Here is a 13378-nt window from a genome sequence, read left to right as displayed (position 1 = left end):
GATTCCTGAATTTTAGGAAGCAAATTTTGAATTTTAGATACTACACTGAGGGATTTAACTGAGAACATACCCAGATGTATTCTGTTGCTAAATTGGAATCATGTTTAGTGCATTTGCTAAATATTTAACATCTTTCTACTGTTGAACACTAAGCCAAGAATCAACAGGTGAACTTAAAAACTAGTAGATGGGCTGGAGATACAGCTTAGTTTATGGAAGGCTCTGGGTTCAATCCCTGTTTAGAACAATTGCAAGCCCGTAGGTGCCTGGATGTCACTTTTTTTTTCCCCGGGCCTGGCTCTGGAACTCTGAACCTGGGTCCTGTTCCTGAGCTCCTTTTGCTCAAGACTAGCACTCTACCACTTGAACCACTTGAACCACAGATCTACTTAAAAGATTTTTCTGTGGTTAATGAAGAGTCTTTACAGACTTTGCTGCTTGGACTGGTTTCAGACTGTGATCCTCAGTTCCCAGCCTCCTAAGTAGTTAGGATTATAGGCGTGAGCCACCAGCACCCAGCTTGGATGTCACCTGTTAAATTACGGCTTTAAGTTCTATAACTTTCAGTGTTAAATTTCTTTCTAATTGTTCCAGTTTCCTTTTTCATTCCTGAATTATAAACCCATTTTATTAAGTCTATCTTACTGTGATATATGTCTGTTAATTATTAGGCTTAATGATTTGGCTAGGGATGTGTTTAGATAAATTCTGTAATTCATTTGACTATGTCTCTATTTTTGTTTTGCCAGGTCACCCAGTTGACAGGTTTCTCAGATCCTGTATATGCAGAAGCTTATGTTCATGTCAATCAATATGATATTGTCCTGGATGTTCTTGTTGTGAACCAAACCAGTGATACTTTGCAGAACTGTACATTAGAGTTAGCAACTCTAGGTAAGAATAATTATCATCAAGGAAAGAGGTATTTTATATAGTAAATTTTAATAATAGATTGATTATAAGAAATGGTATAAAAATTGTCTTCTGTGACATTTTGAATCAAGGATTAGTTTTACATGTAGAAGGTTCCTTCAAGTCCAACTTTTTAAACTTTTGTCACACTGATTTGTTTATGGTCTTGGCACATTCAAATGGATTTAATTCCCAGTTTCATCTAGCACACTTCAGATATATAACTAGAGCTGCTAAAGTTACTTCTTTACTAAGAAGCTCACTTAATTTTTTTATTTCCTTAGTACAGATTTAGGTATTTTCTGAACCCGTGTTGCTCCTTATTATATGTGTACAAACTCATTATTACACTTAGCAGCTTGTGATTTTTTTCTTACGAATAAAAACATATGAAGATACATTGCATTCATAAATAGAAATATCACAGTTGGACCTCTTGGTTCAGCTAATATATGCTAGTAAAAAATGAAGAAAAAAAGACAAGAGTCAGACTCTCTGACTATTATTTTATCTAGATTTAAAAATGTGAAGTGTTGGGAACTGGGAATGTGGCTTAGTGGTAGTGCTTGTCTAGCTTGCATGAAGTCCTGGGTTCGATTCCTCAGCACCACATAAACAGAAAAAGCCAGAAGTGGCACTGTGGCTCAAGAGGTAGAGTGCTAGCTTTGAGCAAAAAAAATCCAGGGATAGTGCTCAGGCCCCTGAGTTCAAGCCCCAGGACTGGCATTAAAAAAGAAAAAAGTGAAGTGTTTATAGGAATGGCACAGGGCCCTCAACAAATTCCAAGTGACGTATACAATAATAGTAAAACAATATCAAAACAAATCATACTCTTTAGATGTGCTCCAGAGGTTCACATCTATATTCCTAGCTACTCAGGTAGCTGAGATCTAAGGATCACCATTCAAAGCCAGCTCAGGCAGAGCCATGAGACTCTTTTCTCCCATTACCTACCATAAAGCTGGAAATAAGGACAGGCTAATGTAGAGGCCTAGCCTTCAGTAGAAAAAGGCAACTAAGAGGTCAAGATCCTGAGTTCAAGCCTTAGTATCAGCACACATAAAAAGAAAACATACTTCTGCCTTGCCTTCTTCAGCATAGCTTGATGATTTTTCTTTAAGAATATACAGCTCCTTTGTTTTCATCTTTCTTTGTAATGAAGTATAGGCATAAGCTCTTGGAGAAGTTTATATTCATTCATTAAAATAAAAAGACAGTATACTCAAAGTACTCCTTTCACATAAGTTCATAGTTATTCTGAAATCGTTTTACCCTTAAAAAGAAAATGTACAGACTTATAAAAATAATGATATTAAATTATTTATTTTCTCCTCCTAGTATTTGAATCATTTACTTTTCCTCTTGTTTAGCTAAAAACTAAGTTTTATTCATTCTGTGTTTTATCTTAGTATATTTATTTTGAAGATGCAGTTGTTTTTTTTCTCCTCCAGGGGATCTGAAACTTGTGGAAAAACCATCTCCTTTGACTCTTGCTCCTCATGATTTTGCAAACATTAAAGCGAATGTCAAGGTAGCATCAACAGAAAATGGAATAATTTTTGGCAATATAGGTAAGGTACTATTTTATCATTTGTGAATTAATGTTTTTATCAAAGAACTTTTATAATGAGTAGTTATGGGCATGAGAAGGACCACAAGAATCCATTTATTTATCAATTATGAGGCACTCTACGGTGCCAAACATTATACTCAGTTCTAGATAAAAGAGGTGGAGGCATAACTCAGTAAATACAAAAAATTATCTAGGCAGAGTCACTGTCCTCAGGAAACTACAAGTCCAAATGAGGAGGTGGATAGGAAATAAATGATTAGAATTCAATGTGATAAAGACTAGTCAATATATCTTATGCTTTGAGATCATATAGAAAAAAATAATATAGTGTAGAAAGTTGTCTAAAGAAAGGATTTCTTATCAAAGGGTAACATTTGAACTGAGAATAAAACCTGCATTGACATGTGTAGCCAAGCATATTCTAGAGATTAGTTTGTACAGCGTCATTCAGTCAATAAGCATAATTTCTCAAAATTTCCATCACAGTGATAGAGGTACAGTATTGAGGAACAAAGAGGACTACCTCCATATAGTTGATAAGTAAGGGAAAATAGATAGTTTGTAAAATAGATAGTGCAGTATTGCACTGTGATGTATTTCTTCGCAGCACACAACTCTTTGTTTTTTTGTTTTTTTTTCAAATTTTTATTATCAAACTAATGTACAGAGAGGTTACAGTTTCATACATTAGGCATTGGATACATTTCTTGTACTGTTTGTTACCTCATCTCTCATTCCCCCCTCTCTCCTCCCCCTTTCCCTTTCCCTTTCCCTTTCCCCCCATGAGTTCACTTAGACCAAACAGTTTTGCAAGTATTGCTTTTGTAGTTGTTTGTCTTTTTTTTACCCTGTGTCTCTCAATTTTGGTATTCCCTTTCAATTTCCTAGTTCTAATACCAGTATACATGGTTTCCAATATACTCAGATAAGATTACAGAGATAGTGCAGATACAACCACAGGAAGGTGATACAAGAACATCATCAATAATAGAAGCTACAGATACACATGGGACATTGAAAGTAGTTACAACTGTGATATAACAATTGTTTCCATAACATGGAGTTCATTTCACTTAGCATCATCTTATGTGTTCATAAGGGTATAGCTATTGGGCTCTTGTGATCCTCTGCTGTGACTTGCCTAAACCTGTGCTAATTATTTCCAATAAGGGAGACCATAGAGTCCATGTTTCTTTGGGTCTGGCTCACTTCACTTAGTATAATTTTTTCCAAGTCCTTCCATTTCCTTACAATTGGGGCAATGTCATTCTTTCTGATAGAGGCATAAAATTCCATTGTGTATATGTACCACATTTTCCTGATCCTTTCGTCTACTGAGGGGCATCTGGGTTGGTTCCAGATTCTTGCTATGACAAATTGCACTGCGATGAACATTGTTGTGCTGGTGGCTTTACTGTGATTTTGTTTGTGGTTTTTTTGGATAGATACACAAAAGTGGGGTTGCTGGGTCATAGGGGAGTTCTATATTTAGCCTTCTGAGGAATCTCCATACTGCTTGCCAGAGTGGCTGAACCAGTTTACATTCCCACCAACAATGAAGTAGGGTTCCCTTTTGGCCACATCCCCTCCAACAATTGTTATTGTTAGTTTTCTTGATATATGACATTCTTACCGGGGTGAGATGGAATCTCAATGTTGTTTTGATTTGCATTTCTTTTATGGCCAGTGATGTAGAGCACTTTTTCATATGTCTCTTGGCCATTCTCATTTCCTCATCAGAGAAGTCTCTTTGTAAGTCTTTAGCCCATTTGATGAGGGGGCTATTGGTTCTTTGCGGTTTTGTTTTGGAGGAAGGTAATTTTTTTTGTTCTGCATATATTTTTGATATGAGGCCTTTGTCTGTTGAATGGCCAGTAAAGATCTTCTCCCAGTCTGACAGCATACAACTCTTAAGTGCTATGAAGTTTGACTAGGCAGAGTGGGAGTCAGTGAAGAATTTCGCTATTTCTCAGAGTGGTAGGATTTAGAGGGCAAGAAAGGCTAGGAAAGGCCACATGGGGAAGTTTATGCTTTAATTAGAATCTACAAAAATCAGTAGTTGTCTACAAGTAAATTAGGTTGCTGCAGTAACAAAAAGTAGTTTGGGAACCTGGAGATAAGAGGGCTTGGAGGATGATAGTAAGAAAAAAAATGAAGGAAGGCCATTGGAAGCCATATTTTAATGGCCATAAGGTTCTCAGACTTTGTTCATGGAAATAAAAGGAAGACATTGAAAAATTATAAATGAGCAGGCTACATGATTAAATTTTTCTACTGTAGTACTGTCGAGGAGACAGGAAGATTAAATAGTAGACTATCACAGAAGTCCAAGTGAGAGGTAACAGAAGGCGTAAACCAATAGAGTAATGGTAAGAACGCAGGAAGAGCTTATTATAATCAATGTTAATAAGGAAATCATTATTGACTGAAGAGGAAATGGCTAAAGTAGCCTCAGATTTGTGAATTGAATTTATTGGATTGTTGTTTATTTGAGTCACCAAAACAGAATATAAAAGAGAAGATGAAATTTGAAAGAAAATGCTAGACAAGTGCCTAAAGATAGCCAAAGACAGTTTGACATGAATCTGGAACTTGAAAAATCATTCAAATAATAATTATTTGTTTTAAAGCTAACAAAGCAGTCTGGATTGTAGTTCTGTTATCAAGTGCTTCCCTTGCACATACAAGGCCCTAGGTTCTATTTCTAGTGTGACAGAAGGAAAGAAAGGAAGGAAGGGAGAGAGCGAGGGAAAGAGGGAAGAAGAAACATAGAGAAGGAAGCATAGGGAGAAAATGCTATAGGAAGGACATGAGAATGGCTCAGTGATAAATTTCATGAAGCCTTGGGTTTAATCTCCAGACAAATAAATAAAAGCATAAAAACCAAAGAATTCATCCAGAGAAAGTTATGAAGAGTGTAAAGGGAACATTTGAAAACAGAATCCCAGACAGTGGTAATATTAAAGATTTTGGTAACAAAGAATCTGAAATGTACTTAGAAAAGGTAAAATCTTCAAGAAGTATCTGAAACTTCAAAAGTCAAGTAGCCTGTGTAAGATATCACAAGAAATGTACTCACTGCCCTATTATGTAGCTGTACCCCTTTTGCACAACACCTTGTCAACAAAATTTAATTAATTAATAAAAAAAAAAGTCAAGTAGCCTAAAGTACAAAAGAGAGTCCTTTGGATCTGTAAGTATTTGATCTTAAAACACTTGTATAGTATAGTGTGTCCTGGGTACTGGTGGTAGATTGAAGACTAAATAGTTGAGGAATTAAAGATGGTGAATGTTGGCAATTCTAAGTTTAATACCTTGCCTTTTATAGTAATAAGAGGGAATAGTGGTTAGAAGAGAAAAAGATGAGATAGAACTACTTTTTTCTGACTATTGAACTTGTGAGGTATGGGCCTACATCAATTGCAGCCAAGACTTTTGGTTTTGTTTTTAAAAAATAAAAGAGACCTATGAGTATATTTCTAGAGTGTAGGGGAACACAGTTAATAAGGTAATGGAAAAGAAAAGACATAATACTGAAAAATTGAGCTCCTGAACTGAAGCAGGAATCACAGATGTTGGGAAGATCTGAAGAGAAGAGGTAGCACTTCTCTTATATGAAAAGAGGAATAGACATTTACTTTTAAACACGGTGCTTAAAACTAAAGGACGGTATTCTTGGTAACGTTCAGTTTTCGCAAAATACAGAAGAAATGGGAGAATAACAAGAGCAAAGGTAGACTACATTCAGATTGTAACTTTCTACTATGGAAGAGTCATAGAAGCAAACAATCTTTTATGTACTAAAGCTCAACATTATTTACTCAAAAATATTAGTTTAGGGTCTGGGAATGTGGCGTAGTGGTAGAGTGCTTGCCTAGCATGCTTGAGGCCTGGGTTTGATTCCTCAGTACCACATGAACAAAAGAAAATAATAAAGAAGAAATTTATAAAACAAAAACAAAGAAAAATTAGTTTGGAAAATGGAAGAGTAGGTATGAGGCAGGAAAACAAATACATTAGCTGATCACTCACTATGGGAACACAGTACTACTTGGGTATCCACTTCAACTCATAGCACACCACAGTTGCTATTCAGATACTCAATACATTAAACTATAACACCAACAAAGCAGGTATATGATTTTAAACTCTAGCCTATTAGTTATGTGACCTTGAGCAACTTATTCAACTTTTCTCCTATTGTTTCTTCATCTGTAAGGTAGAAAATACTTAAGTATTTAGACTAACTCCCAACTTGCCGTACTACGTAAATATCTGCCACTATCATGATTATTATTTGGATAGATTAAAAAATGTAATTGAAGTTTTCCTTTGTGATTATGGACCTTTTGTATATGTGTATTACAGTTTATGATGTTTCTGGAGCAGCAAGTGACAGAAATTGTGTGGTTCTCAGTGATATTCACATTGACATCATGGACTATATCCAGCCTGCAACTTGCACTGATGCTGAATTCCGCCAGATGTGGGCCGAATTTGAATGGGAAAACAAAGTTAGTCTTTTATTATCTCTTCCTACAAATTAGCTTTATATAGAAATCATGCAAGTAGTTTGGTAATTTTCTATTGCAAATAGAATAAACTAGCAGTTCTGTAGTTAATCTTATTATTTAAAACATTATAGATACATTTCTATCCTTTCTGTGTATGAACAATAATTTCCCATTGAATCTAATGTCTGAAAGAGACCTTGCAGAATCTGTGACCTGCTAAGTAAATCTGTTGCTTTGAGCTTTCATTTATTTGATTATTTTATATATCTCATGTTCATCTGTGAAGTTATCTACATTCAAAAGCACTAATACCAGCTTCCTAGTGACAGCTTGCATGTCATCTGCTTTTTTGTTGTCCACTCTTCCCATAAATAATTGGAAGTTCTGGTATAAAATAATAGTGATTTGTAAAGTCTCGTCATATGCTTTATGATCTTAATACAGTTTTTTTTCCTTCTACAGGTAACAGTTAACACCAATATGATTGATCTAAATGACTATTTACAGCACATACTAAAGTCAACCAACATGAAGTGCCTCACTCCAGAGAAGGTAAAATTTGACTGGAACGTTCTTTTTTTTTATTTGTTTTTTGTTGTTGTTATTGGACATGGAGCTTGAGTTTAGGGCTTGAGTGCTGTCCCTGAGCTCTTTTGCTCAAGGCTAGTGCTTTATGTCTTTGAACCACAGCTCTGCCTAGTCTGGCTTTGAACCATAATCCTCAGATCTCAGCCTCCTGGGTAGCTAGGATTACGGGTGTGAGCCACCAGCTAGCCACAGGCACCTGTAGTATAGTAGTTTCCTGGCTTTTTTATGTTTCATCTAGTGTCTACTTGTTATAATTCAGCTTATGAAAAACTTGTTCTGTTAAAAGAATTCACTTTTAGAATGCCTTAATCTACTTAACTTTCTTTTCAAGTATATTAATCCTGCACATTCTTGGTGAGGTGACCCAACTGACTTCTCAAATTTGTTTTGTTCTTTTTGGTCTTTGATCATTTCAGATAGTTTTTTTAGAAATATTTTTTTCTTTATAAAACTCTCTTAGTGTTACAATATCTGTATTATTAATGCAAGAATTTGTGCTATCAGGCAGAGGATATAACTCAGTGATAAAGTGCCTAACACACACACACACACACGAAACAACATTTGTTGCAAAACAAGTTGGTTTTAGTTCATATATTAGATTATTTGGTAAATGCTGAGTCGGCAAAATTATCTTTTCCTTCATAGAATTTAAAAAAGAGTTTGATGTAAGAAATAAGCATAGATTCTGCAAATACAACTTGATAAAAGTACTGTTCTTTAAAGTCAGGTTTGCTGTAATAAAATACACAGTAAAATTCACACTTTTTATGTGCATAGTTGTATGAATTTTGGCAAACTATAATATGATCCTATAACTACCACAGCATGAGAGACACATATACTTTGCTGTTTGTAAACTACTAGAAGATAAAAATAAAATTAGAAAAATGATACATACATACATATGTGTCTGTGTGTGTACTGGTGCTTGAACTCAGAGCCTTTCACTGTCCCTTGCTTTTTTTTTTTTTTTTCTCAAGACTAGCATTCTACCACGTGAACCACAGCTCCACTTTTGTCTTTTTGCTAGTTAATTGAAGATAAGGGTCTCATGGCTTTATCTTCCCCCGCTGGCCTCAAAGTGAGATCCTCAAATCTCAGCCTCTTGAGCAGCTAGAATTACAAGTATGAGCCCCAGAGCCTGTTGCAACTAATATTTTAAATAGCAGTTCTCATGCTTTTTGGTTTTGTCAGTGTGTAGTTCTCTAGTAAAGTATTCAGTTTATCACAAATTTCTTCCAGGCACTTTCTGGTTACTGTGGCTTTATGGCAGCCAACCTTTATGCCCGTTCCATATTTGGAGAAGATGCACTTGCAAATGTCAGCATTGAAAAGCCAATTCACCAAGGACCAGATGCTGCTGTTACTGGCCATATAAGAATTCGTGCAAAGAGTCAGGTAACAATACCTTTATTTTGAGAGCATCTTTGAACTGAACAAAAGGGAGAGAATTTATGTCTTTCCTATTTCCTATATAGCATAATAGCTCCTGTCATATTTACATTATGTGTATGGATGGTTTTCAATAAAAATACTACTTTGCATCCTTAAAATGGCCCATTTCTTAGGCCTTGTTGTTATTTGTCAATCATGGGACTTGAATTCTGGGCCTAGCTACTGAGCTTTTTTGTTTAAGGCTAGTGCTCTGCCACTTTGAACCACAGCTACACTTTGGGTTATCAGGTGGTTAATTGGAGATCAGTCTCACAAACTTTTCTGCCTGGGCTGGCTTTGAACTGCAGTCCTCAAGTCTCAGCCTTCTGAGTAGCTAGAATTAAAGGTGTGAGCCACCAGCACCTGGCTATTAATATGTTCTCCAAACCAGATTGATTGCTGTGGGATGTTTGTCAGATAAATTGTCAGATAAATTCTGTATAGTTTTGCTTTGTTTTGTTTAAAGCACTGTTGTTAATCTATCAATAAAATAGACTCAATAATGTTTTGCTAAGTCTGTTTTGTACACTCTAGGTTTTGATATAGTGACATAGAATAGAGGCGTAGTTAAACTGGAGTAATAATAATAGTGTACTATTTGTACATACTTTCAGTAATTATAGATATTTGCATTCTTCTTTACAGGGAATGGCCTTAAGTCTTGGAGATAAAATCAACTTGTCTCAGAAGAAAACAAGTATATAAGAATAAACAAACAAACCCTGAAGCTTTATAGTTAAAATTTAGGTATGGGCTTACTGGATTCCCTCATCTTTTATACTCTTTAATGCTTTATGTTATATAGGAGCTGAGTTCATGCTAAATGCATACTAGCCTATAATTTATAGTGTTTCCCTTAAATCAAGATTAAGTTCAAAATTTGTCTTTTGTCTTAACAGTCCTAAATTCTCTCCTCAAAGTATATAATGTTTTCACCTATACCAAGACCATTTTCACAGTACAATAAACAGATTTATTCATAAATTTTTGTTACTTTATAAATAAATAATTACTTAATTTTAATATGGACCAATGGATTTCTTTTAAATCCCCATTATAAATTTAAGTTACTTTTTCTTATTTGACAGTACTGGTGTTTGAACCCAGGGCCTCTCTTTCTTACTCAGCTTTTTGCTGGTTAACTTGAAGATAAGGAGTCTCTCCAATTTGTCTGCCCTGGCTAGCCTTAAACAGTGATCCTCAGATCTCAGCCTGTATGAACCACTGGCACCCAGCTTAAGTTACTTTTTAAATCATGGATACATTCAGCTTTATTATGAGAATTTATAAACTTGGTATAATATAAAATGAATCAAGCCTTGATTTACATGATCAATATTTATTTATATCATATAACATCAGTCCCTCTTAAATGCTTTGTATGAAGGTCTTTTCTCAAATTTATCTCCAGGGAAAAAGTACCAAACCAAAAAAAACAAAAACAACAACCACAACAACAAAACAAAAACTTGAAAAAAAGCTTAAAGTTTTCATGAACCTTGACTAAAATTCATATGATGTTCTTGATTATCCTAAATCATAATGCAAAGCAGATAATCCAAAATAGATATTTTAGTCATTCACATTTAGCTTTGAGTATTCTATATTTGTTAGAACTCAAATTGGTTCTAGCCCATTACTAAAGCTATCTGGGAAGATTAACTCTAGGAGATTCAACTAGCTATTTTATTACCTCTTCCTTACACATCATGTTTTTATCACTTTACTAGAGTTGGGCACATCAATCTCCCTCCCCATTATGACTCCAAGTGTGTTTCTGAGTGGAGTTTCCCTGTTTTTTGTGCTAGTTTTTTTTTTTTTTTTTTGGCCAGAAATGATTGAGGTAATCTTAACTTTTAGCTGAATCGGCACTGAAGCCATTATTCTTTGTTTCCATCTAGGAATTTAGTCTACATTTCCCATAAGTCCACAGATAAGTTCTGTGAAAGAGTGAAAGCAGCATCTTCTATTCCAGTGAGAACAGAATGATATATTGTGTGTAAGAGATTTATATTTTGTATGATGTCATGAGCTTTGAAGCCACTTGCTTTTAAAATATTTTAAATATTTTTAAAATATTTTTAAAATATTAAACTAGAAAAATACAAAGCCAATGGCTACCCAAATAGGAAAGATAGGAGGAATGCATTTAGTCTAGAGGGTAAAGACTTATGATGGGAGAAGACGAACTGATGCAACTTTATTTGGATTTAGATAATTTCCCACATTCTTCAATTGAACATTAGTTTCATTAGATGTCATTAGATATTCTGGGAGAAAAAAAAGGATCTCATAGTAGTAAATTTGGGAACAGCTGCTTAGTGTCTCATACTCTGGATTTACTGTGAATATTAGCATATTACATACAGATTCTGAAAGATCCTACAGTAAAGAAAGCAGATTAGTTTGGTTTAATCCAGAATATTCTAATCTTGCTTGACCAAGGAATCCTTTCTTAGATTACCTATTGACTTAGTATATGGGTAGTAGTCTTGTATTCACAATCAGTTTAAAATTTCAAGGAATTATACCTCTATATGTCCTAGAGTATCTTAGGTTCTTGTTGTAATCAGATTGTCTCAAGTTGCCTTTTTTTTCCCCCTTTGAGACAGGATCTCTCTATACATACCAGGTCCATCTGCCTCAGTCTCCCGTGTCCTAGGATTATAGATATCCCTGAGCTTTTTGTTGTTGTTTGAGGCTAGCACTGTACCACGTGAGCCACAGTTCCACGTTTAGCCTTTTTGATGGTTAATAGGAGATAAGAGACTTAAGGACCTGCTCCTCAGGTCTCAGCCTCCTGAGTCGCTCAGATTACAAGCATGAGACCCCGTGCCTGGCACATGACCATTTTTAAAAAAATTCATAAGAAGTGGGGTGCCAGTGGCTCATGCCTGTAATTCTAACTACTCAGGTGGCTGAGATCTGAGGATAACAAAGCCAGCCCAGGCAGAAAATCCATGAGACTCTTCAATTAACCACTAAAAAAAGCCAGAAGTGGAGCTGTGGCTTAAGGGTAGAGTGCTAGCCATGAGCAAAAAAGAGCTAGGAACAGCACCCAGGCCCTGAGTTCAAGCCCCAGGAATGTTTAAAACACACACACACACACACACACACACACACACACACACACACATATATATATTTATTTAAAGAAGGAAAAATAAAAGGGAAAAAAGTTAATGAAGTTGAGTTGCAGAAGTTAATTGCAGTTGAAGCTGCCTACTTCATTAGCTTATCTTCAGCTGTATGTGTGCAACTTCGAAGCACTTTTGTTTAGAGGAGCTGTTTACACTGTGCCCTCTATTTGAATACAATATACATACATTCAGAAGTGTTAGGTGCTCACATAATTAGGACGATAATGTCTTGTTTTTGTTTTTTTGTTTGTTTGTTTTTTTTGCCAGTCCTGGGGCTTGGACTCAGGGCCTGAGCACTGTCCCTGGCTTCTTTTTGCTCAAGGCTAGCACTCTGCCACTTGAGCCACAGCGCCATTTCTGGCCATTTTCTGTATATGTGGTGCTGGGGAATTGAACCCAGGACCTCATGTATACGAGGCGAGCACTCTTGCCACTAGGCCATATCCCCAGCCCGACCATAATGTCTTGTAAGAGACTAAATGTTATCTAAAACAAGGTACAAGCTTAATATGTTAATGTATTGAATGAATTAACTGTAAATATTAGGACAAAATTTGTTTCACTACTGTCATGACACTAGAGGGAGCTCTGTGCAATTATTTTCATTTGTAGATTAGATATGATTAGTATTTAAAGTTATTATTAGAAGAGATGGCAAGGTCATTTTTTTTTTTTTTTGGCCATTCCTGGGGCTTGGACTCAAGGCCTGAGCACTGTCCCTGGCTTCCTTTTGCTCAAGGCTAGCACTCTGCCACTTGAGCCACAGCGCCATTTCTGGCCATTTTCTATATATGTGGTGCTGGGGAATTGAACCCAGGGCTTCATGTATAGGAGGCAAGCGATCTTGCCACTAGGCCATATCCCCAGCCCATGGCAAGGTCATTTTTTATTAGCAAAGTAATTCTCAAATAAAAACAAAGAGTATACAGTAAGATGCATTGAGGAATTGGCGCTGTGGCTCAAGTGGTAAAGTACTAGCCTTGAGGTGAAGAGCTCAGGGACAGTGCCCAGGCCCAGAGTTCAAGCCCCACGACTGACTAAAAAAAAAAAACAAAACAGGATACATTGAGCTGTTTATCTACTTTCTAGTAGAAAAATTGCATTTTTGTTATAAAACAACTTTAGCTAGGCACATGGCACATACCTGTACTACTAGCATTTGGGTTTTGTTTTTTGGTTTTTGCCAGACCTGGGGCTTGAGCTGTGTCCCTGAG

General features: G+C 35.9%; 1 protein-coding gene across 1 annotated transcript in view; it reads left to right on the top strand.

The window, feature by feature from the left end:
• Copb1 (COPI coat complex subunit beta 1) overlaps positions 1-10047 on the top strand; it is a 48358-nt gene extending 38311 nt beyond the window's left edge. Inside the window, exons 17-22 of the mRNA XM_048359405.1 lie at positions 750-894; positions 2364-2483; positions 6854-6999; positions 7462-7551; positions 8833-8988; positions 9670-10047. Of these exons, the coding sequence (XP_048215362.1) occupies positions 750-894; positions 2364-2483; positions 6854-6999; positions 7462-7551; positions 8833-8988; positions 9670-9729 (717 nt within the window). The 3' untranslated portion in view covers positions 9730-10047. The remainder of the gene's footprint in view (positions 1-749; positions 895-2363; positions 2484-6853; positions 7000-7461; positions 7552-8832; positions 8989-9669) is intronic.
• Positions 10048-13378: the final 3331 nt, after the last annotated feature.

Source organism: Perognathus longimembris, chromosome 13, assembly GCF_023159225.1.
Source record: "Perognathus longimembris pacificus isolate PPM17 chromosome 13, ASM2315922v1, whole genome shotgun sequence".
NCBI classification, from domain to species: domain Eukaryota; kingdom Metazoa; phylum Chordata; class Mammalia; order Rodentia; family Heteromyidae; genus Perognathus; species Perognathus longimembris.
Note: the sequence above shows the minus strand (reverse complement) of the source record. Positions and strands in the feature narration are given on the sequence as shown.